General features: G+C 44.0%; 1 protein-coding gene across 2 annotated transcripts in view; it reads right to left on the reverse strand.

Moving 5' to 3' along the window:
* Window positions 1-24,172, reverse strand: part of MAP3K6 (mitogen-activated protein kinase kinase kinase 6) — a 69,420-nt gene that overhangs the window by 21,455 nt on the left and 23,793 nt on the right. For both annotated transcript variants that reach the window (XM_061597659.1, XM_061597657.1), the window contains exons 5-17: window positions 21,910-22,078; window positions 19,131-19,237; window positions 18,192-18,362; window positions 17,110-17,222; window positions 16,170-16,329; window positions 13,041-13,191; window positions 7,611-7,718; window positions 7,437-7,486; window positions 5,282-5,377; window positions 4,586-4,664; window positions 4,228-4,361; window positions 2,782-2,909; window positions 1,420-1,556 (exon numbers count right to left, since the gene is read on the reverse strand). In XM_061597659.1, coding sequence (XP_061453643.1) covers window positions 1,420-1,556; window positions 2,782-2,909; window positions 4,228-4,361; window positions 4,586-4,664; window positions 5,282-5,377; window positions 7,437-7,486; window positions 7,611-7,718; window positions 13,041-13,191; window positions 16,170-16,329; window positions 17,110-17,222; window positions 18,192-18,362; window positions 19,131-19,237; window positions 21,910-22,078 — 1,603 coding nt within the window. The remainder of the gene's footprint in view (window positions 1-1,419; window positions 1,557-2,781; window positions 2,910-4,227; window positions 4,362-4,585; window positions 4,665-5,281; window positions 5,378-7,436; window positions 7,487-7,610; window positions 7,719-13,040; window positions 13,192-16,169; window positions 16,330-17,109; window positions 17,223-18,191; window positions 18,363-19,130; window positions 19,238-21,909; window positions 22,079-24,172) is intronic.

Genomic DNA, 24,172 nt, shown 5'->3' on the forward strand with positions numbered 1-24,172 from the left:
AATGCTTACAAGGTGATTAGGCTGTGCATGAGCAAGCCAAAAGGTCCTGAAAAGAAATATTCTATATTGCCTTTGCTTTACCAAAGCTATTGCAAAGTCAAAAGCCAACTGAAGAAAGAAGGTGGCAGTCTCATGCAAAACATTTTTTGGGGAACAGATTTTGTCCAAACACTATAACAGCTGTCACGAGGAAGATGCCGTAACAACCCTGCCACCATCCTAAAGGATAATCCACACAATATGCCTCAAACATTTGGAAAATGATCTTTGGGGCACTGTGAATAAACAGTTTAAAAATATATAAATCAACACTACAATAAATCCCCTGAATTCATGTTTCATTTGTTTTTATATGCTTTCATATTGCTGTTTTATTGGTTTTAGGTTGTACTTTTGATTTTAGTGACACTGTTTCGTATACCACTCAGAGATTTTTAAAATATCAAGCAGCTTATAAATGTGCAAATGAATAAATGCTAAGTCAGTAAATAGAAATCTTGTATTGCAATCCCTATACAGCATATTGTTACCTTAAATTATAAAATGTACCCTGTGCCTAGTTTTAGCTTCCACATTTCCAAAACATTTTACTTTAAAGATCCTATTTTTAAAAATCATCTCAGCATTTATTTAGTAATTACTTTAATACTTACTACTACTACATATATTTATTTATTTATTTATTTTTATTTATTTAATTTGTATACCGCTTCATACTTGAAAAGAAGCCTCTAAGCGGTTTACAGTGTTGCAATAATAATAATAATAATAATCAAACAAAATTATCCATTTCGGACGATTTGAAAAGAAACCATCGTAAACATTAACATCTTAAATATTAACATTAAACATCACAAAAATTGAATTACACATTTAAGACAATACCAAACATGTTTTTAAAAAAATCTTAAACATCAATATAACCTGAAATGACTAACATAATAAATCACAATCGCTGCTAACAAATTGCAACACAAATGTATCAGGAAGACAAACAACCCCACCTGCCAAACACACGAGCGTGTGTGTACAGGTCGCAGCATCACTCCCACTTCTGTTGCTACCACCACAACGTACGCTCTCACCAAAAGGTGGGGCAATGCTACACACTCCCCACCCTTGGAGCTCCCTCCTCTCACCAGGGAGCACCCACAATCATTCCACCCACCCACAATATATATTTTCATGCCAATGTATCACAAAACCCAGAAGATCATTTTTCTACATGAGTTGGGCAAATCCAAGGGCTAGGCTATACCTTCAGTCTGTAGCACCAGCCTGAGACTTTGTCCGTCCTTTAATTCCGCCAACCTCCCCGCAGCCCTAATCCCTGCCAGTTCCAGCAATAGATAATTCCATGCACAGAGGTAGTGCCAACATGCAGAACTGCTTGCAGCCCAACCCGAAGTGGGCTCTCACCTTGATGTCCCTATGGACAATCTGGTTGTCGTGCAGGTAACGCAGTCCCTCTAGGATTTGCTTGGTGTAGAAAACTATGGTAGGCTCATTGTCCTTCAGGGGGCCCCACATGGAACGCAGAAGAGAAGACAAGCTCCCTGTTATGGGAGGGATGACAACATGGAACGTTATAGAGACTGCTTTCTTATGCTGGGATTAGACAAATTCATGGAGAATAAGGTTGTCAATGGTTACTAGTCATGGTTGGTTATATGCTACCTACAGGATCAGAGGCAGTGTCCCTCTGAATATCAGCCACTGGCTGAACAAGAACAGGAGAGGACTATTGCAGTCAATCCTGCTTGTGGGTTTCACATGGGCATCTGGTTGGCCACTGCAGAAACAGGATACTGGATCAGATGGGTCTTTAGTCTGATCCAGCAGGGCTCTTCTTATGCCGGATGGAAGATTCTGGAAATATCTGGGTGAGTTGTCTGGAGGTTGATTTGGCAGTTCATAATTAATCTATAGGCCCATCTGCACCATATCTTTCAAGCGCTATTATTCTGCTTTAAACAGTCATGGCTCCCTACAAAGAATCCTGGGAATTGTAGTTTGTAAATGGTGCTGAAAGTTGTTAGGCGACTCTTATTCCCTTCACAGTGCTACAATCGCCAGAGTCATTTACCAATCAATCCCTCTTTAAAGGGTACTCTGAGAATCGTTGCTCTGTGAGGAGAACCTGAAAGATCGCCTTACCCTTTAGATACCCGGTCGATCAATGCACTTTGCTGGTGAAGGCCTCCTGCCAATACCATCTTATTAGGAGGTCTGTTCTGCACAATATAGGAATTGGGCCTTTAATACTGTGGCACTGACACTTTGGAATTCTCTCCTTTTAAATATTAGACAGGCGACGTTTCTTTTCAGCACCTGATGAAGACCTCCGTCTTCCAACAAGCCTTTTTAGTAGAGACCTTATCCCAGTCTGCATCTGTGTTGGAATTGTTTTTAACATGATTTTAAGATGTTTTTATTGTTTTACCACTTGCCGTTTGCTGCCCTGGGCTCCTTTTGGGAAGAAGGGCAGGATTTAAATTTAATAATCAATCAATCAATCAATCCAATATCTCCAGAAAAGGGAGTAGCTGGTGAGCCATCTTAATTCAATCTGATAAATGAAGGTATAGTCTTACCTTTCCCAACCTTGCACCTTCCAGATGTTGCTGGGCTACAACTTCCATCATACCCCACCAGCATCGTCAATGGTCATGGATGATGTAAGTTGTAGTCCAACATCTGGAGAACACCAGGCTAGGGGAGGGTGGTTTAGGCCCAGCAGGATTCAACCCAAGTCCCGGAATGAATCTTCTACCTACTTACCCCCAGGTACCTCCTCCATGAAGATCTTGAGGAAGCCATCTTGACTGACAGAGCCCAGATAGCGGACAATGTTCCTGTGCTTCAGACGCTTGTGGAGAGCAATCTCTTCATGAAGTGGCTGTGAGTATCTGAGGAGCAGGTGTGTCAATGAATGACAGAGAAACGCACCTTCTACTAAGGACAACCACCAGGGGATTCTGTGTGCCCCCTGACATGCTGAGCATATTTGAGACATAGGAAGCTGCCTTATACTGAGCCAGACCATTGGTCCATCTAGTTCAGTACTGTCTACACTGACTGGCAGTGGCTCTCCAGGGTTTCAGGCAGAGGTCTCTCTCACCTCTACCTGGAGATGCCAAGGACTGAACCTGGGACCTTCTGCATGCAAGGCAGAGTCCTTCTTTACAGAGGACAGGCCTCTATCTGAAGGCAACCTCTATTTCAGGGCTGGGGAAGCTTGGACTCTCCAGATGTTGCTGAACTGCAACTTCCATCAACCCCAGCAAGCTTGACCAATTGACAGGGATGATGGGAGTTGTAGTTCAGCAACATCTGGAAGGCCAAATGTCCCAAATCTCTGCTCTGTTTGAAAGGCTTTCCGCTCCAAGATTGTAAAAGATTACAGTCCTAAGAAGGGACAACAGGACCCTTGAAACTGACCCATAACTGTTAGCAGCTCCTGGACAGCAGACTGGGTAGGTACAAAGGTAACCTGATCACAGTCTTTGCCTTAGTAATGAGATGCATCGTATTTCTGTTTAGATTACAATAACAGGGTTGCATCCATCTAAGTTCTACTCAGAGTAGACCTACTAAAATTAATGGACTGAAATTAACTCTAATGGGTCTACTCTGAATATGACTAAACATTGGATACAACTCAATTTTTCCAAATTTGCATCTATACATATCAATTAGCACAGTCACATTTTATGCAAATCTGGTTCATCTTTTTTGATGATGCATAAGTGGACACCCTACGGCAAAGTCATCCCCAAGTCCTTTCCACATGCAACACAAAGGAAGCCCCAAATCCCCACACAGTGGTCCGGCAATTCTAAGGATATAGGGAGAAAAGAGGTAGGTTCACATTAACATGCGGACCTAATTCACACGTCCTGAATCAATATTCAAACTGAAAGATGGCTAGCCTTTTAAATTTGCACTTCTCTAACTTTTGCAATGGAGCAAAACAAAAACCGCAGCATATTAGTAAAAAAGAAATGTAAAAAAGTGCGTTATATTAGAGGAAATTGCTTGCAAAAATATGTCTATCGGGCAAAACTGCATACAAAAATAGCTATATTAGGAGAAAATCACACTAAAAACCTGTTCATGCAGTTTTTTTTTTTATTGCATGCTGATGCAAAAATGGGGCAAACTGAATTTAAGATTGAAGATTTATTCCTGTCTCTGTAATGTCCTTCCACTACTCATAACTCTTACCTGCTGTCCCGCTCTGGGATCTCCTTAATGGCAATGCGCACCTGATTGCTGAGGTCCCGGCCAGCGTAGACCACCCCATAGGTGCCTTTACCCAGAATCACCCTGTCACCTGTCTCCGTGTATTCGTAGTCATACTGTACAAATCAAAGGGCACACAAGCACAGAGTTAGGGAACCTCAAGGCCCTTTCGGGGGAACCTCTATGCCCAGCAGGCTGTCTTGGCCTGGTCATCGCTGTGGCTGGCCACTTTTAGCATCTGCTTACACAGCCATTGCTTGCTAGGCCCTGATGTAAGCCAATGTCCCAGCTCCTGAAACAAAGCAGCATCCTCTTCCCACCTCCACCTCCCCCAACTCACCTCTAGGACCTCCGGAGAGCTGCAGCTATTCCCTTCCTCACCCATCTCTGCCATAAAAGAACGGAGCAGTTCACAAAACCTAAAGTAACAGAGCAAAGGAGAAAGGAAAAATCTAAGAGAACAGACTCCGGCTTACAGAAACATCCCGTTATTAATGGTTCAGGTTAGAGGCTAAAAGCCCAAACTCAGAGGCCTTGGGCTGGGGAAAGAGTGAAAATTTGGAAGAAGTAAGCGAGCAGAAAGGGAGAGACTTCTATAGGATACAAGGTGTTTTTTTTAATTATCCCGTTCCAAAGGCTGTGGGGTGTCTCTGCTTCCCTTCAGGTCCTCCTCCCTACTCACCGGTAAGGAAATGCTAGAATTCTGCCCAATTCAGATTTGGTACAGAATCTTCCATTAATGTGCTTACTCTCTATCATTGCAGATTGGATTTTTATGTAGTGATTTTCCATGGCTATCTTCAAAAACGCCTTTAAAATATTGATATTAAGAAGGATAATTTTATCAACATTTCCTTTAAAAATGTTGATATTTCCTTTAAAAATAACATTATCCATATTTTTTGCAAGGGAAAAAAAACCAAATGGTAAAAGCAGCAGCTAGCAGACCAAGAATGAATTTGAATTGATAACAGCCCGTTAGGTCGATAGAATGCTTTCAAACAGGCACTGGCCAATGGATCCCATCCCTACTCACCAGTGACAGTGGTGCTGGGTAGGGAAGTACAGCTGGAAGTCTTCGGCTGTGTGCAGCACATAGAGGAAGCAGCACCGCTCATCACACTTGGAGATACTGGGGACAGAAAAGATGGGAGTGGAAGGACTTCAGCGAGGCATGGAAATACCCCTTATCAGCACAAGGCTGCACCTTATCTAAAAAGGGGCCTCTCTGTAGGCTCCATATTGCTTGGATTAGCATCAGGGGTCACAGGCTAGACCCCTTGTCCTTGAGAAGCTAGTTTTCTACATGCAGGGCTGTTTTTTTTTTAATGAGGATTGACATGAGAGCCCCCACCTACAATATGTGGGGATGGAGGAGTGAAGCAACCTAATTTGCTAGTCCCAAACTTCCATGTGGATTGGAATGCATTTATGTCTGGGGAAGGGCTGTGACTCTGTGGTAAAGGACATGCTTTGCATGCAAACTGTCCCAGGGTCAATCCTTGGGACCTCCAAGTAGGGCTAGGAAAAACTCCTCTCTGAAATCCTGGACAGCTGCTACCAGTCAGAGTAGACAATACTGAGCTAGATGGACCGATGGTCTGTCTCAGTATAAGGCAGCTTCCTATGTTCCTCTCCATCAGATCACACACGTCTCCGAATTTTGGTTAAAAAAAAAAAACTCACAAAAGGACAAAAATGTGTATTTTGGAGAAAACGCATCGAAAAGCATACAAAGACGTGTACTTTAGGAGAAGAATGTGTACAGAATGTGTACAATTTAAATGCAATTTTTTCATACTTTTTTTAAATCCACACACACACACAAAAAGAAAAAAGGATGGAATGGACTTAGGATTTGAGTCCATGCAGAGCTGATACAGAATGGAAATAGAATGAGCCGTCCACCCCTGGGAAAGCCCAGACACTGGTTTGACCACCTCAGTGGGAAATATAGGAAGGACAAGTCAATGGGCATCTCTTGAAAGAAAGGAGGAAATAGACCTAAAGAAGCAAGACAGGGAAGAAGGGAGGGAAGGACCACTGCTCAGTGACAGAGCAATGTCACTGTATATCGTACTTTGTTGTATTACAGTCTGCGTTCCATAGAATTCAAACTGTAATAAGATAAAATACAAGAAATAAAAGCAGCAATAAAAACATAATTAATTAAAAATCAATATGAATATTTGATGCAGACATGCCACGCACCACCTGAATGAAGTTCGTGGACCACAAGTGGTCCACGGACAACAGTTGAGGAATCCCTGGACTAGATGGATAAAGCAGCCTGACTTGGTATAAAGCAGATTGTTAACAGGCCACCTTTGAATTGGGAAATAAGGCATTATCAAGTTGTCAAGAGCCATAGCTCGCTTTTAGAATGCAGGCTCTGCACACAGGAGACCACCGGTTCAACCTCTAGTTAAAAGATCCAGATGATGGAAAACACCTCTCTCCAAGACCCTGGAGAACCGCTGCCAATCAGAGTTGACAATACTTGGCTAGAAGGACAAACAGACTGACCTAGTATGCTTCTTACGTTCTCCCTGCCCAGTGCTCTCCACTGTGAATCCCAACTGGCTAGATCTACTCTATTAGGGGAGGAAGCAAAAATCAATGCTAGAACACATGCTTTGCATGCAGAAGGCTGCAAGTTCGACCCCCAGCATCTCCTGGTAGGGCTAGAAAGAACTGGTAATCTGGAAAGCCTCTGCCAATGTGGTGGCCTCCAGATGTTGCTGGGCTGCAGCTCCCATTATCCCATCATGCTGGCTAGGGATGACGGCAGCTGGAGTCCAACGACATCTGGAGGGGCCCATGTTGGGTACCCCAGGCATAGACAACAGGGAACTAAATGGACCAATGATCTATAACTTGATATAAGACAGCTTCCTATATTCCAGTTTAAATCACCCCTATATTCAGAATCATGAGGACTGGGATCTTACTTTATTTTTTAAGGGGAAGAGCCATAGCTCAGTGGTAGAACACATACTTTGCATGCAAAGGTTCTCAGTTCAATCCCTGGCATCTCGAGTAAGGGCTGGGGAAAGGCCCCTCTCTGAAACCACAGGGAGCACAAGGTAGACAGTACTGAGCGATGTGAATTATTCCTCTGACCTGGTGTAAGGCAGCTCCCTATCTTAAGCACTAGACTAGTTTTAAAGACAAGCAGTTTAAAAGGTCACCTGATTCCACGGATGGAAGATGCTGGAAATGTCCACGTGGAAACTCCTTCCTGTAAACAGATCCAAAAGATGAAAGAAACAGAAACAAATACTGAGTGCAGAAACACAGGAAAGCGTGACCACTGGGGGATAATCAGAAGGAGAAACTGACCCACAACAAAATTTTGGACATACCTCCTCTGGGGAGCAGATGTGGCTCAGTGTCACTGATTTTTTCCCCTCTTGGTTGCAGACACTGAGTTCGGAAGGCTGTAACACTCTGCCCAACTCTAAAATCAAGACCTGTCGGAAAAGAAATTAGACAGCATGAACTCAAATACCTGTTGGAACGCCTCCCCCGTTATGAACCTGCCCGTACACTACGCTCATCATCAAAGACCCTCCTCCGAGTTCCTACTCATAGGGAGGCTCGGAGGGTGGCAACGAGGAAGAGGGCTTTCTCTGTGGTGGCCCCCGAACTGTGGAACGATCTCCCAGAGGAGATACGCCTGGCGCCAACATTACTATCTGTTCGGCGCCAGGTTAAAACTTTTCTCTTCACCCAGGCTTTTTAATATGTTTAGTATGCGTTGACATTGTTTTTAACTGTTTTAACATTTTAAACTTCTAATCTGTTTTATATTGTTACTTGTTTATTGTATTTTTTGATGTTTCTTGTCTTGTGAACCGCCCAGAGAGCTTCGGCTATGGGGCGGTCTATAAGTTTAATGAAATAAATAAATAAATAAATAAATAAATGAGAGGGGAGTAGACAAATTCACGGAGGAGGCTAGGTCTTATCAATAGCTTTTTGACTTTCAGGCGTCTCTTGAAGACCTTTTTATGTTGACAAGCCTTTGCAGCTGTTTAGTTTTTTATTTTGATTAGCCAGTCACCTTTATGATGATCTGTATTTTTTAAAAAATGTGTTTTATGTCTTGACATTGTAAACTGCTCTGACAATTTATGATATGGTGGTATAGAAATACTTAAGCAAATAAGTAAATATAAGTAAATAAATAAATATAATCAAACCTCCACATTCAGAAGCAGTGTACCTTAAGTCTTTATAACTTTTCTGGTGGGCATTTGGTTAGCCATAGTGGGGAGCAGAATGCTGGGCACGACTGGACATTAGATCTGACCCAGGACTCTTCTCATACTCTTATGTCTGTGTAAAGGATGTCAAGCCCCACCTTTTAAAAAGAGAAGCTAAACAGAGACCATAGCCTGGTGCTTTAAACAGAGAAGGCCACAGGTTCAATCCCCAGCATCTCTATTTAAAAGGAGCAGGAAGCAGGTGGCAGGGCAAGACATCTAGTTAAGACCATAGAGAGCTGCTGCCAGTCAGAGTAGACAATATTGGGCTAGATAGATTAAGCCTAACCTGGCATAAGGCCATTTCCAAGAGCTCCCGAGGATACCACTAATGACTTGAGGCAATGACTTGACTTTTTAATCTTTTTTAGCATTGGCCACCAATGACTTGACTTTTTAATCTTTTTTAGCATTTGCTTTGTTTCAGTGTTATAAACTGCAAAGTGCCATGGCAGAAGGAAGGTACAGCAATGCAATCTGTCACACTGCACTTGGAAACTGCCCTGTAGTTAAGAGTTACGTGGGCCACATTTTAAGGAGAACACTGACAAACTGGAGCATGTCAAAATAAGGAGGATCAGGATGGCAAGGAGTCTGGAACCAAGTCCTATGAGGCACTGCTTGTATGTTTCTCCGGGAGAAGAGAAAATTAAGGGGATTCATGACTGCAGTCTTCAAATATCTGAAAGGCTGTCACACAGAAGTTGTAGTAGACTTGTTCTCTGTTGCTCTGGAGAGAAGGACTAGAATTTATGGGTGGAAACTGCAATGAGGTTGACTCAGTCAAAATGTGAAGAGAAACTCCTGGTGTTCAACCAATGGAACAGAGATGGTGAAATCTCCTTTGCCAGATAGCCATCTGTCAGGGATACTGTAGATCAGAAATGGGGAACCTTTGGCCCTCCAGCCAAAAGCCAGGGATGATAGGAGTTGTAGATCAGCAACATCTGGAAGGCCAAAGGTTCCCCACACCTGCTGCAGATGTATCTTGCAGTGGAGACCCTGCATTGAGCTGTGGGTTAGACTAGATGACCCCCATGGTCCCTTCCAAGTCTATGATTCTATGGGCCATTCTTTCTGTGCATGAAGCCAGTCAAGAGAATTGATTGCCTGATCTCATGAAATGTAGTGACAATATCCTCAGATGTGAAGCCCAGGGTTGCAGCTGAAAGCCAAGGGAAAAAAGGTGTGTTAGGTATGGTGTGTGTGTAGATTATAACTCTGACTGTGTCATCTGCAGAGAAAAAGTGGCTTGAGAAAAGTAGTTTAGCATCTCTAGAGTTCCTTGATGCTGGCTAAGGGCGCTGCATTGGTGTTGCGCCAAAATTATTTTCTGCAGAGCAACATCAACTTGCAAGGTTTTGTAAGCCAACAAACTGCAGTGTTCTGTAAGGAAAAGAGGTCCCTGTCTCTAGGAATCTGCTATCCAAATTTGTATTATTTATTTATTATTATTTGATTTATATCCCGCCCTTCCTCCTAATAGGAGCCCAGGGTGGTATAATGGAAGATCAGAAAGAGAAGAATGGGAGAGGTAAGAGTTAACAACAGGTAAATGTGAGCAGAGGAAGAAATTTGGACTTTGTTTCACCGAGAGATAAGAACCAAGAGATAGTGCAAAGGCTTCTCCCAAGAGGTAGATTTGTAGGAGATTTTTGGAGGGAGGGGAGGGGAGGGGAGGGGAGGGAGAGAGAGAGAGAGAGAGAGAGAGAGAGAGAGAGAGAGAGAGAGAGAGAGAGAGAGAAGCATCTCTACAATTTTCTCTTACCCTGTAAATTTGTCAACATATGGATTTAACAGAGACACACTGCCCTGTGCTCTCTCCAAGCCAGCTCTGCAAAGCGTACCCTGAAATTTGTTCAGTTTAAGGGAGGAGGGAATGTGAAACAACAGCTTGGGCAAGAAAAGCTTTGCTACAACGGAAAGGGAAGTTTCCCAAGACTCTCAGTTCTGCACCTCCACTGAAACTGACTGAAATCAGTTTTGCATGCATGAAATGCCAGGTTTCACCCCTGCTGCCTTTGGTTAAAAAGGGATGCTTCCAGATGGCTGCTTATTGTGGGATGGGGTGCTCCTCACATCTGCAATTTTTTTCATGTGATGTCAAGGGCATCAAAATGTCATCAAATCCAGATCTACACTTTCTGGGCAAATTCTGGTAAGTTAAAAAAAAAGTCTTGACAACGACCTGTTTACAGTAGTAGGTCCCCATCTAGAAGAACCCAGGATCTCAGGCAAAAGGGCAGGAAAACCTCTGAGACTATGGAGAGCTGCGGAATAGCTGCGGGGCGGGATGAGGAGTTGACCCAGGTGATGCAGAAGACGACTGGAAAGGGCAGTGCATTGGGGCGACTGGAATGTGACCGTGCAGGCCATGCCCTGGATGGAGAAACTGAAACATCTCACCAGAGAAGCCCAGGCAGTAGACAGTTTTTGGACCCCGTTTTCCCTGATCACATTAGTGCTGTCAATGGGTGCTAAAATCCTTGTCACCTGCCTGGTTTATCAGAGCTCAGAGTATCAGCTGCAATTACGTTCTTCCTGAGGCCCATGCAAGGAATTCCAGTGTTTGAATCTTTTGCATTTGGGTCCCTTGTAGCCTACTCTGGCTTTTATACTGTGTTTATGTATATGGATATTGTTCATGTATTTTGTTTTGTAAAATAATTTGATATGTTTTTTATTGTACCTTGTGTATTCCATTGTAAACTGCTTTAAGATCTTTCAGATAATAAGTGGAAACTGGAAATATAAATAAATAATAGACAGTCTCGGGAAATGATCCAACTCGATATGAGACAAACACTTGTGTCTGCTTCCATTGATGGGGTCCTTTGTGGGAAGTAGGTAGGCTATCTTAATAAATCAGACTCTCTGTATTTGATGGTGACTGTGGCAGTGTTCTTCTCTAAATCCTTTACCCCGTATATGCCCACTCAACCTCTTGGAACTGGGAAACTGGCACTTTTAAAATGCCACATAATGTTCCTTCTGCAATTTCAATAAACTGGTTCTTCAGTGTGGCAGCACTTACACTTTGGAACTCTCTGTCCATTGATATTAGGCAAGCGCCTTCACAGCTACTGGGCCCAATTCAGGGTGTTGGTACTAGCATATAAAGCCCTACATGGCTTTGGACCCAAGTACCAAAAAGAGTGCCTTCCCCCGTATCAACCACCTCAGACCCTATGATCAGCAGGTGAGGCTTTGGGCAGCTGCCCCACAACAGGGCATTTTCAGTAGTGGCTCCCTGTTTGTGGAATACCCTCCCCAGTGAGGTGCATTTCTAACATTATTCATTTACAGGAGGAATTTGAAAATATTCCTATTTATCCAGGCATCTGATGGATGAAGGAGACTGTTCCTGGCAACCTAGTTAATACCGAACAGAAGAATGTTTTTATTAGCAATTGTTTTTAGAATGTGTTTAGCTGTAGTTTTTTAAAAAAAACTGTTTTAACTTTTTAGAATGTTTTTAATTGTTTTTAGAATGTTTTTTGGTGGTTATTAAATAGTTTTGTTTGCCACCCTGGGCTCCTTTGGAAGGAAGGGTGGGAAATATATTTAATTAATGATGATGGTGATGATGAAGTGTTTGTTTCCTGCTAAAAACTTGTTTTGCTTTTATATAAATTTTATATACTTTATTAAATAAATGCAGTGATGCTCTGAAGTAAATCCCATTTCTGTGTGCAGAAGACAAAGGTGGGACTGCTTTTAAACACACGACTTAGACAATCTTCTGCTGTTCCATGAAACTTCAGAGCTCTTCTATGCTGGAATCCTATACCCATTTATCTGGGAGGAAATTCCATTGAATTCAATGATATTTGCTTCAGAGTATTATTTTATTCATTTAACAAAATTTATATACTGTTTACTAGAACAATAGACCTCTAAGCAGTTACCAATAAACAGTCTAAACAAGTCCTTAAAAATACCAATAAAACCAAGATATATATTGTAAACAAATAAAAATATAACACAGAATCAGTAATTTAAAACACTTATTAAAACCATGTACCAAGACTATATCATCATCATCATTATTTAATCATCATTAATTAAATTTGTATCCTACTCTTCCTTCCAGTAGGAGCCCAGTGTTTGTATGTAAGTATTTGAAAAAGGCTGATTAATATTGTGTCTAGTCAAGTATTTAATTTATAGTATAGCTATTTTAGCAAAATATTTGGCATTCAGTGGAGCACAGTATTATACTGAATAACTTTAGTCAACTTTTTTGTATGTCTTTGATCACATTTTTGTAATATATTTATAATGGATTTTATATTTTAAGATATAGATATCAATATTTTTAAAACAATAAATTTATACAATTACTTTTCAAAAAATGCAATTGTTAAATAAAGCAAAACATATAATCCCCTTTCAATAAATGTTTATTCTGCAAGGATGTATTTTCAAACAGTAGGGTAATACAAGTAAGTAATAAAAACACCCACTTAAAAAAAAAAGTTCAGGAGAGGCTTTGTAAGCACCCCACTGTGTTTGTTGCCTCCTTACCAGACACTGCTCAGTGGAGACAAACGGCTGGCAAGAATCCATCAAGAAACTCAGCCAGAAATTGACTAGCTCTTGTTTGGGTGACCAGATATCCGGGACAGCTTTGAAATGACTATAGATTATATAGGTCTCCTTGATAGATGTCAAAAACCTGCATCGATAATGGGAGGTGGGAGGGGAGGGGAGCAACAAAGATGACAGTAAGGGGGGGAAATCACAACACTTCAAGCAGCCCCTCCCAGATTGCATAAAGTGTAATAAATGAAGGTTTCCATTCAATGCCAGAGCCTCCAAAGTAAGCCCTGGATTCTCTGGGAACAGAAAACAGAGCATATGTAGAGTGGCTTTCCTTTGACATGGGCAGATATCACACAAGGGTTAGATAAATGTCAGTTTCACTCCAAGAGCTCATCTACTTGCAGTTTTTGACTGCAGCCACACAATTCTTTCTGTATCCCCAGAAGAGCTCATATTCATCTAAGAGCCAGTATGGTTCCAATCTGAATGTCTAGGATTGGGGGGGGGGACCCAAGTTCAAATACTTACTTAGGCGGCAATCCAATATACATTTACCTGGGAGTAAGTCCCATTGAACTCACTTGTGAGTAGATACGTATTGGATGGCAGCCTTACGCAGGCAGCTCACTGGCTGATCTTGGACCAGTCTCCCTCTTTCTCTCTCAGCCTAATCTACCTCACAGGACAGGTGTGACGCTAAAGTTGGGGATGCATAAGCTCCTTGGAAGAAAGGTGGGATATGAATATACTGAATAAATAAAATTAGGTCTACATAACTGTAAGTCACTTAACTCTTCCAAGAGTATCATACTACTCTTCCATTTTTTTAAAAAAATGTGGTTTTAGAGAAGCTCAGGGATTACTGTGCAGGTGAATATATCTACGTCTGCACCTACTTTTCTGCCATTTTATCGGTGTGTTGTATCTTTTTTAAAATCAGTCTTAATTTGTGTAAAAACAATTATATAAATATTCAGAGGATCCCACTTAAATGAAAGAGCATTTTAGCCCAATTTTTTAAAACTGATTTTTAAAAGTGATGCTTCCTTTCAGGCTGGTAGTATTTTAGCACCATGTTTTCCCCACCCCTAGAATCCTTTTTGGTCTACCTTTCAAAAAATGTTATTGTTATGAGGCAATAATGCCTAAACAAACAACCTTAGTGCAAATTAAAGAATTTATGCTTTAAAAATTATGAAGAAATAAAAACTGATTTTTTAAAAAAAATTGTGGGATCAGGGTATGTCACACCCATTAACACTGCAGAACATGCACACGCTTCCCTCTCCTTTAAAGTAAGGAAAGCCACTTGCAATTCCACATATAGATTATAGCAGAAGAGCAATCAGTAGAAAGCAAACTAAGAAAGTCTGGGCCAGTTCAGTGCCAGAATGGGCGACAGCCTGGGAATCACATGAAAACATGCATATAAATAAATAGCATTAGCTACTAGTGGCAGGGGTTATTTAGAAGATCATGCCTTTTTTCTGTACCATGATGTAACATACTCTGTAGAGCAGTTCAGATTATCATCTCTCTCATTAATCAGCTGAAATATGAACAAGCCATTTGGCCACCCATTCAGTCCCTTCACTCTTTCCTTCGCTGCAAGAACACATAAGAAAGCCTTCATCTGAACCAGGAAACCATGGTTAGCAGCTTCAGAATCAAGGGTCATACCCAATTCTCTTCTACTCAGAGTCAGCCCACTGGGTTGTATTCCTTTAAGTCCTGCTCAGAGCAGAGCCACTGAAATGAACCCAAGTTAGTCTATTAACCTCAATGGGTCTACTTGGCATAGGACTAGCATTAAGTACCCCCAATTGAAATTAATGGACCTAGGTTAGCCACGGCTATTAATGTCAACGGGACTACTGCACTATGAATAGGACTAGTGTTGGACATAATCCCAAAACAGGATATTAAACCATGGTTGAAAGCTGGTTTGAAATCACAGCCTGTTTCAGAACTGGTAGCCACAGTGTTCCAACTTGGACAAATAGTTAACTGGTGGCTTCCCGACTGTAGAATGCTCTTCCTAGAGAGATGCACCTGGTGTCATTAGCAACTTTTAGATGCCAGGCAAAGGCATTCCTGCACACCCAAGCATTTGGCTCTTAAATGGGGTCTTCGGTTATGATGATTCCCTAGCTTGTATTGGTGATCATCTTTCAGCAAGGTAGGGTACGATTTGTCCTTTCTATGTCATTGCCGCAGTGGTGGCTGGTGCCCATTGGGAATGGAAGAGCAGAAGACAGGGCGCCCAACATCAGGCAGAGCGAGAGCCAATAAGACCAATTCTAGGCTTGTCCCCATCCTCCTATACAGGCAACACTGAGACTAAAGAGGAGACGGCTGGCAGGCGGTGCCACCCCTGCACCAGAAGTAAGTAAGTGAGAAGGCAGGCTGGTGGGGTTGCTTGCGGGCAGACTGAGCTTGGTGGGGCAGTGCCCCACTTGCCCCAAAATGGACTAGCCTCCACTGCACAGCAGGATGAGCACTTTCGCTCAATTAACACCGATGTCTTTTAAATTTTGTATCGTATGTGCTTTTATAATTGCAGGTGAGACTTGTTTTGTAGTAATTGGCAAATAAATGCAATAAATATTATCAACAACATCTGAAGACTTCCCAATTTTTGCTCACTCATGTGAAGGGTGCCCCCCTCCCATCCGCAGCAAAAGTCATCCATATCTCAGTTTATTTATTATTTATTTAATTAATTAATTTGTATCCCGCCCTTCTGCCCAGCAGGAGCCCAGGGCGGCAAACAAAGCAATAAAACACTTTAAAACATCATAAAAACAGATCTTAAAATACATTAAAACAAAACAGCATAAAAAACATTTTTAAAAGATTATTAAGCCAAGATGATACAGTTGTAGGAATGCAGTCATTAACCCCTTTCATTACAATGAAAATAGGCCGTGCCGTATTTTATACCAGAAGAAGAAAGGAATTCCTTTTTCTTCAAAAACTTGCCTTCTCCCAGCATCCCCTTCTACACTAATTTCTCTTGTTCCTCTCAAGATATTGTCAACCAGTTCGTCGCCCCTTGTCTCCCCCTCCCCCCTTCCAGGACACAGAGAAGCCAATGTTCCCACCACATACCAAACTGGGGTGTTGAGCTTGTAAAGTTTCTCAGAGGCCTGGATGATTTTGTCGTAGTCACCGGTCAAGATACTGGCACCCAGGTAAAAACCCACATCCCAATAATGCTGCATTTTTTCCAAGCATCCCTTCCGGCCCAGAACGCAGCTCACCTTCATACCTGAGAAGGGAGGGAGGGAAGTGGAGATTTTTTCAAGAGATGAAACAGGTTTATTTTTGAGTGTTGGGGTAGGGCAGGTGGCAGAGTGTTGGGGAAGGTGGCAGAGATTTCTCAGAAAAAATCTTCCATTGTACTGGCATTCTGACTAAACCAGAGGTCATAGGAACATAGGAATCTGCTTTATACTGAACCTGACTATCGCGGTCCATCTAGCTCAGTATTGTCTACACTGACTGGCAGCAGCTCTCCAGGGTTTCAGGCAAAAGTCTCTCCCAACCCTACCTGGGGATGCCAGGGACTGAACTGGGGACTTGCTGCATGCAAGGCAGATGCTCTACTGCTAGGCTATGACTCTTCCCCAATTCACCATTCTACTGGCTACAATGTAATGCTTCTTTCAAGCCTCGTTTCAGCATGGAAGAGAGGTGGAGGGAGGAAACCGTGCGGACAGCAGGGAATTCCTCTGTGGGCACATCCATGCCCACGGGCACCATGTTGGTAACTCCTGGGATAAACAATAGAACAGCACTGCACTTATAGTTGCTCTTTTCAGATTTTTACTAACTGATCCCCCTGCCCCAATATTAAGTACCATAATGTATCAACTGTTGAATGTTATCGCCTTAAAATGAATCAACCACATTTGTTTACACAAGCACACACTTAATTTAATTTTTTTAAAAAAAATACAGAGTGCCAAGATCTTGGTTTTATCTCAGAACATGCTTCAGACACCTAACTATCCTGAGGAGATGCAAAAGGGAATAAGCAGCCCCTCACCTAGCTGTCGAAGCTGCACGGAGGTTTCAAATTGGTGCCCGGCGGCCATGAGGAAGACAACAGAATTAATTCCAGCATGGAGGCTTGGGTCTGTTAAAAAGGCCTTGTGATACCTGAGGAGTTAAAAGCACAGGGGAAAATCAGACTTGAACACTCACAAAGATTTTCTCCAATTGCTCTTTTATTTACCAGGGACTGACCATGTTTTCTGTGTACATGTCCCCTGCAAGCCACAGCCCATATTTTGTCCTTTCGGGAAGATTTAAACGGTGCCTTTTAAAAGTATTTTGCAACTGTGCACCCACAGACGACCTTCTTCACCTCCCACTCTTCTTAAAATAAGTGCCTATCCAGGTATTAAGTGTTGTTGAATCTGCAGGAACTGCACCCAGGGCTGGTGGCAGCCCCCAGCATCCTTTGGAAGCTGCTGGACATCAAGTACCTGGGAGAACAACTTCTCTCATATTAACCTATGCATCAGTGGAAGAGCTTCTCCTAGTGATTCCTATATTAGATGATGTGCATAGCATGGGGACCCATGGAAGAGTATTTTCGGTGGTGGCTCTGCATCTATGGAATGACCTCTCGCTGAGATACATCTCACCCCAAATCTGCGTCCTTTCAGGGGCCAGGTATAAACCCATCTTCCTCCCCACAGGCTTTTAGCAGGTGGTGAGTTAACCCATTTTATGATGTTTTTAATTATGCTATTTATTGTAATTTATTGGGTTTTAAGGTTTTTGCAAAAAGCAAGCATGTCCCCCTGTTCACCTGCGTAATGTTGGGAGTCTATGATTCAGCCCTGCATACCTTGAATCCAACCAAGTAAAGCAGCCAGGTGAAGGAGAAAACAGATCTCCTGAGACTTTAACTGTAGTGTAGAAGGAGGAGTTTCAGCAGGAGCAGCTGAGTTATGCAGGGTGGCCTTTTTCACATAGCAACTCTACCACCAAGCGATCCACACAAAAGAGCATTTAAGAGAGACATTCATGCATGCAGCCACATTCAGGAATAAAGAAACCCAGGATCAGCTCCACCAGAAGTGCAACTTCAGCACAATGGATTCCTTTTCCATTCCTCACCAATAAAATGCCTGGTCTCTCTTCTCAGCATTAGTGAAACCAGAGTCAATGAACATGTCCTTGTAGATGCGGCCACACATGCAGTACAGGTCGGGCACTGCTCCTTCGGGCTTTTCCACTAAGGGCAGGAGAACAGAGAGTGCCTTCTCCCGGTCACCAGGCTGGTTCCGCCTGCAAAAACATATCACACATACACACACGTAGCATCTAATGGCTCCTAGTTCCATTGATGGTGCAAGAGAGCAGCTATAGTGGTGCAAGAGCATCAAGCTTTGCCCATGTGCTAGTGCTAGGCCCTTAGTGTTGGAAGCCATGGGATCCCGCTAGTGAGGAGGGGTTATAGCCCAAGCAAGGGGCGGTCAGAATTTCCTGGTTGCAAAGGCACAGGGACCTTGGAGAGAGTCCAAGGTGTGGATTCAGGACCAAGGATAGCACACCTGCAGCTGAAGCCAAACATCCAAGTTGTCTCAGCAAGGTCTTGGAGCAAGGTCATTGACTAGAGGCCCCGCACACGGAATGTGATCTCTTGGCTAGTTAAAAGACCAGTGCCTTCTGCTACAACTGTTGGGTCCTTCAAGATACTAGGGCTTCCAGTTGAGGGGATCCCTTCTCCAAGCTCACTTGATTCTCTGAGGAGTCCACTGGCAGAGATGTGTCCTCAGGGCTCAGGGGAAGTTCTGCTCTTTGTGGACCCTCATGGGATAGACATGGGAGAGGATCCATCTCCTCTTCAGAGATCTAGCTGGCAAAGGACTCTGCATCTGAGGAGTCCTGGTCTGGGGCCATACTTAGGGTTCAACCCCATGAACTGACACTTTTGAGCATAGCATTAGCACCTCTTAGAGTGCCAATGTCCACGGACATCAAACCAAGCAGAGGTTACGGATGCCTAACTGGGCTGAGGACAGAACCCCGTCCATGCTTGGTAAAGCTCCTCACCTGTCAAGAGCAAAGGCATAGTGGAAGCAGATGTTGTGTTGCTCAGCGACACTGCAAGTTGGCAGGGCCTGCAAGGTCTCCACCAGGGTGATAATGGCATCACAATCCTGCAGAAGTCATCAAGTAAATCCAAAGCAGACAGACACACCCTTCAGCTAAACCAGGGGTGGGAAACCTCTGGCTTTAGGAGCCATTCTTGGCCCATGAGGTCATCTCCCCCAAACCACACCTACCTGTCCATCAGCCAGTCTCACTGGATGACATCAGCAGATGGGTGGGGTTCAATCCTGCTGGGTTCTGCTTTGCCAGTGTTCCCTGCGGGGAACAGGCTGATGAAGCAGATCCCTGCAGCCCACAGGATTGCACTCTCCACTCATCAGCAGAGGGTTCATTCCTGTTCAATTCAGCTGTGCCCACCTGTTCGCCTGCTGGGAATGGCAAGTATAGCCTAAGGACAGCATGGCACTGTTTGAAAGCCCTTTTGCACACTGCCCCAAACTGTTCTTTAAACCTCAAGGTTTTGGAAATTCAAAGAGCAGCATGGGTCTGTTTCCAAAAGGGCTTTCAAACTGCCCCCGTGCTGTGCTTGGCAGTCCCGAGAGTCAGGGCTTCAAAGCTGAACAGCATCTGATATCACTATGATGTCAGGTGATTGACAGATGCATGGCCCTGTCTGCCTGTCAAATACTGCCCTCTAGTAGTGTGAAGATGAGTATATGACCCAGCAGCCAGAAAGGGTTCCCGACCCCGATGTAAACCCAAACCCAGATCCACCCAAACCACACACACCTCCTCCTCTGGGGACCTGGTACCAAGAAACACAGACCAAGAGGCACAAGTGGGGAACATAGCTCAGGGGCAGGGCATCTGCTTCACATGCTTCACGTACAAGATTACTTATAGATTTCAATAAATATTTTCTTGGTTTACTTCAAGCCTGATTCCTTAGCTGAGGGTACACAGACCAGGGGGGAGGCAGAGTAACCAAGGCTGAAGAAGAAATAGTATTGAATGGTGGCAGCGGTGAAGGAAGAGATATTGTATCAACATCCAATACCACAGAGCAACCCAGAGCTGTGAGCTTGATAGGCAAGAGGCTTCAGGGGGGTTGGGAATTACCTATACACACAGACACAAGGTATCACAATAACCAGGAAGAGACTAAGGCACAGTCTAGAGGTTATATTGGATACACAGAGTGTTGGGTAGTGTGGTCTAGCAGGGGGATCTTTTGAGATCTGTGCTAGTGCTCAGAGAGGTAAAAATAAACACGACGTTCCTGACTGCTGGTGTCCTGAGGTGGTGCCTATTGAAAGGCGGTAGCCACAAGCAGGTGGGAACCTGACAGGGGGAGCCAAAGGTGGGATCACCACACGGACCTTCTGACAAGATGGTATCTGCAGGTGGCCTCACTTGCAGCTCCCAGTGACTGACTGGGCATCTAAGGGGTAAGACAATCTTTCATGTATCCTGGTCCCAAGCTGCATAGGGCTTTGTACACCAAAACCAGAAACTTGAACTTCACCTGGTAGCTAATGGGCAACCTATGTCTTCCTATGATCCCTAACAAACCCTTTTGGTATGGCTGATGTGAGGGCAACTCCCTGGGGATGGAGGTCACCCCACCTCCGGACTGCAACTCTCTTCTCTAAAGAGAATGTCTGCTAGGTCTTGTGGGGCCCCTCTCTGAGATTCCCTCCAGTTCCATTCTCTCAGGGTCTCCAGATCTTTCAGATCTCCTGTGGCTAATCTCCCCCAGGAGTTGGGAGAGAGAAGAACACAAGGATGTTAGCTGCTCAGAAAAGTGAAAATCACTGGAAGAAGAAAGTATATCAGTGGCTTCTCATTATAAACCAGTAAATAAAATGTGTGTGATTTTGGCGCCTTCAGGTTTTCTCCCATCTGTTGGCGGGGCAACGTTCAGAGTTCTCAACAGGCAGAGCTGCTTTTGCATGCTGAGAAGCCTGAATTCCCATTCCTGGAGAACAGGGATAGGGAGCAGATTGCCTTCCAGATGCTATTGGACTCCAACTCCCATTAGTCCCAGCCAGCATAGCCAACAGTTAGGAGTGATGGGACTTGTAGTCCAACGAAGCATGGAGGGCCACAGGTTCCCCATCTCTGCTATAAAGGAAAGTCTACACCTGTAGAAGTGGCCCCTTTTCAGAATGACACTAATCACATGTTAGCCGAAGGGGGACGATGTGCATGGCATTGTTGAGGGGGTAGGGGCAGTCCTGCTTGTTCCTGCTGGCCACCTTCACATGTTCAGCATCCATAGATGCTGAATGTCTAGATAACACTGATGTGAACAGCTGGGACTGATGCTGCGCTGCTGTCCATGGACCAGTGGCATCTAAGCCTCCATTGCTGTACCACAGGCAGGCCAGGACAGCTGTACTGAAAACAACAATCTCTGAGCTGTGATGGACGTACTGGGTTGATATGGGGGCAGGTTTGCCACTGGGTACAGATATCTGAAAGTATTGAGATCAGACTAGAGCCAGGAACATAGGGAGCTGTCTTATACCAGTCAGACCATCTAGCTCAGTATTGTCCACACTGACTCGCAGCAGGATTTCAGGCAGGAGTCTCTCCCAGCCCGCCCTGGAGATGCTACCGGAGTTTGAACTTGGGACCTTCTGCCTGCAATGCAGATGCTGTCTCACTGACCTATGACCCTTCCCAATGGCTGCTGCCACAGGTGACGTTTGGTCCATTTGCATCCATTAACCCACCACATGGCAAGAGGGCCAATGGCTCCAGTAAATCCGCTCACCTGCGCATCGCGGTAGGATAGAAGAAAGTTAATTACGATATCAAGGCTGAGGCACTCCACGCTGTCCAGGCGCTGTTGGATGCTGGTCAGCTCCCGGCTCAGCTGCTCCCCACTGTATCTTTCACGAGCCCTGCGGATGTCCCTCCGGATCATCTCCCGGAAGTAGCCACTGGAGAAAACAAATAAGCTTTTCTTGGCTCTGAGTGCGATGGTGCCCCTTGGCTTATACCAGAAGGGGCAGGTCAGTTTACCCAGGGGCAATACTATACACCGGGGGTGGGGAATCTCAGGCCAATTGTGGCCCTCTGGATCTCTCCCCAGGCCACACACCCTACTTCACATCCTGAATGTTTTTGCCTGCCTGGAATGTGTCCTAGAAAACCGATAATGCCTCTTTCTTCCCTGGATGAGGATAGAGAGGGGTAGGTGTGTAGAAACTAGTCTACTGTATAAATATTTTTTTTTTACAATAATTGCTCCACCCATTTTTGCCTCTGGCCCCGCCCACCACTGGCATGTGGCTCCAGAAGATCGCTCAGAAGGGACTGCAGCCCTCAGGCTGAAGAAAAATTCCCCATCTGTGCTATATATTAATGTTGTTGTTGTTATGTGCCTTCAAGTTGATTACAACTTATGACAATCCTATGAATCAGCGACCTCCAAGAGCATCTATTATAAACCACCCTGTTCAGATCTTGCAAATTCAGGTCTGTGGCTTCCTTGATGGAATCAATCTATCTCTTGTTTGGCCTTCCTCTTTTTCTACTCCCTTCTGTTTTTCCCAGCATTATTGTCTTTTCTAGTGAATCATGTCTTCTCATGATGTGTCCAAAGTATAATAACCTCAGTTTCATTGTTTTAGCTTCTAGTGATAGTTCTGGTTTCATTTGTTCCAACACCCAATTATTTGTCTTTTTCGCAGTCCATGGTATCTGCAAAGCTAGAGCCCCATTTGTTTATTAATTTTATTTTATTTATCTCCTGCCCTTCCTCCCAGAAGAAGGCCAGAGTGGCAAACAAGTGATAAAACAATAAAAACCTCTTTCAAAACCATCATGGCAAGTCGCCATTTGCAGACAACACCTTTATTGAATCACCTTTTAAAGCTTTCCAACTTGGTGGTGCATCTTATAACAGGTGATCAGCCCCATGACAGTCTTGCGCTTGGTGGGGTGCCCAAATGTCATGATGGACCAACCTTAATACAAGGGGAAAGAGGAGGGGGGAGGGAGGGCATGAAGGGACAAAGGGCAGAATGGGTGTCCATGCGAGTCACACGGCTTTTGGGCAACACAAGGGCGAGGCGGCACAGGTTGGGTGACAGCCCCCCTCCCAAAGCCTGTATTCTAATATTAACATTTCCCATGCATTTACTCTATGGCCAAAAAAAAAAAAGGCATCCGAATCAGACTTATCACGGGTGCCAGCATGCTCAGTTGTGATGTAATCGCTGAAGCCTACCACAATTTCCTGCCATTCGTTGTGAAGGAGAGTTCTGGTAACAGAAAGAAGGATCTCTTTCTATCGGTTTTCAGCAGAACCATGGAAACACACTGCTAATCTAGGCAGTTTTTTTTTTTTTTTAAAAACAGTCTTTATAGCATCAATGTTAGGCCAAAGATGAAAAGCTCCCAAAGTGAGATGGCGACTGCTCCTTCAGTGGGGAACTGGCACCCTGAAGGCTAGATATGGCCAAGGGAGGCTTCCCATCCAATCAAGAGCATGCCCTCCTTCCCTCCCCCCCCCCGTAACAGTTAGCAGTTGTAGCCAATAAGTGATTTCCCCCCCCAAGCCTAACTGCAATGCAAGGGACCATTTGCGGGGATGGGGAAGTAACTGCAGCTGAGGAAGGAAAGGTCAACCCTTTCCTCCCCATGTCCTGTGCCAGACACCCTAAAAATCACACTAATTTGTCAAGATCAATTGCTTCCCAAAATGAGTTTTTGGAGTGGGGTTGCAGCTGAGGGGGGAAAGGTCAACCCTCTGCTGCTTGTTCCCTGTGATCCTATGCACGCACACAACCTCCTGCACGATCATTAGGCTTGAAAGCGGCGGTCTAGTGACACCAATGGAAAGCTGTTTTCAAACCTAATTGCTGCATGGGGTGGGGTCCTTGTGGAGAGTGTGCAGCAAGGAACAAAAGGAGTAATTGCAATCTCCATGATGATCATTTGCCCCTCCCGAAATCAGGCTTGACAAAACCTACAATGTTTTCCCCATCTCTCACCCCCAGCCAAATTGCTACTGGGGGGATGCCATGTCT

This window comes from Rhineura floridana, chromosome 15 (assembly GCF_030035675.1).
Source record: "Rhineura floridana isolate rRhiFlo1 chromosome 15, rRhiFlo1.hap2, whole genome shotgun sequence".
In the NCBI taxonomy this organism is placed as follows: domain Eukaryota; kingdom Metazoa; phylum Chordata; class Lepidosauria; order Squamata; family Rhineuridae; genus Rhineura; species Rhineura floridana.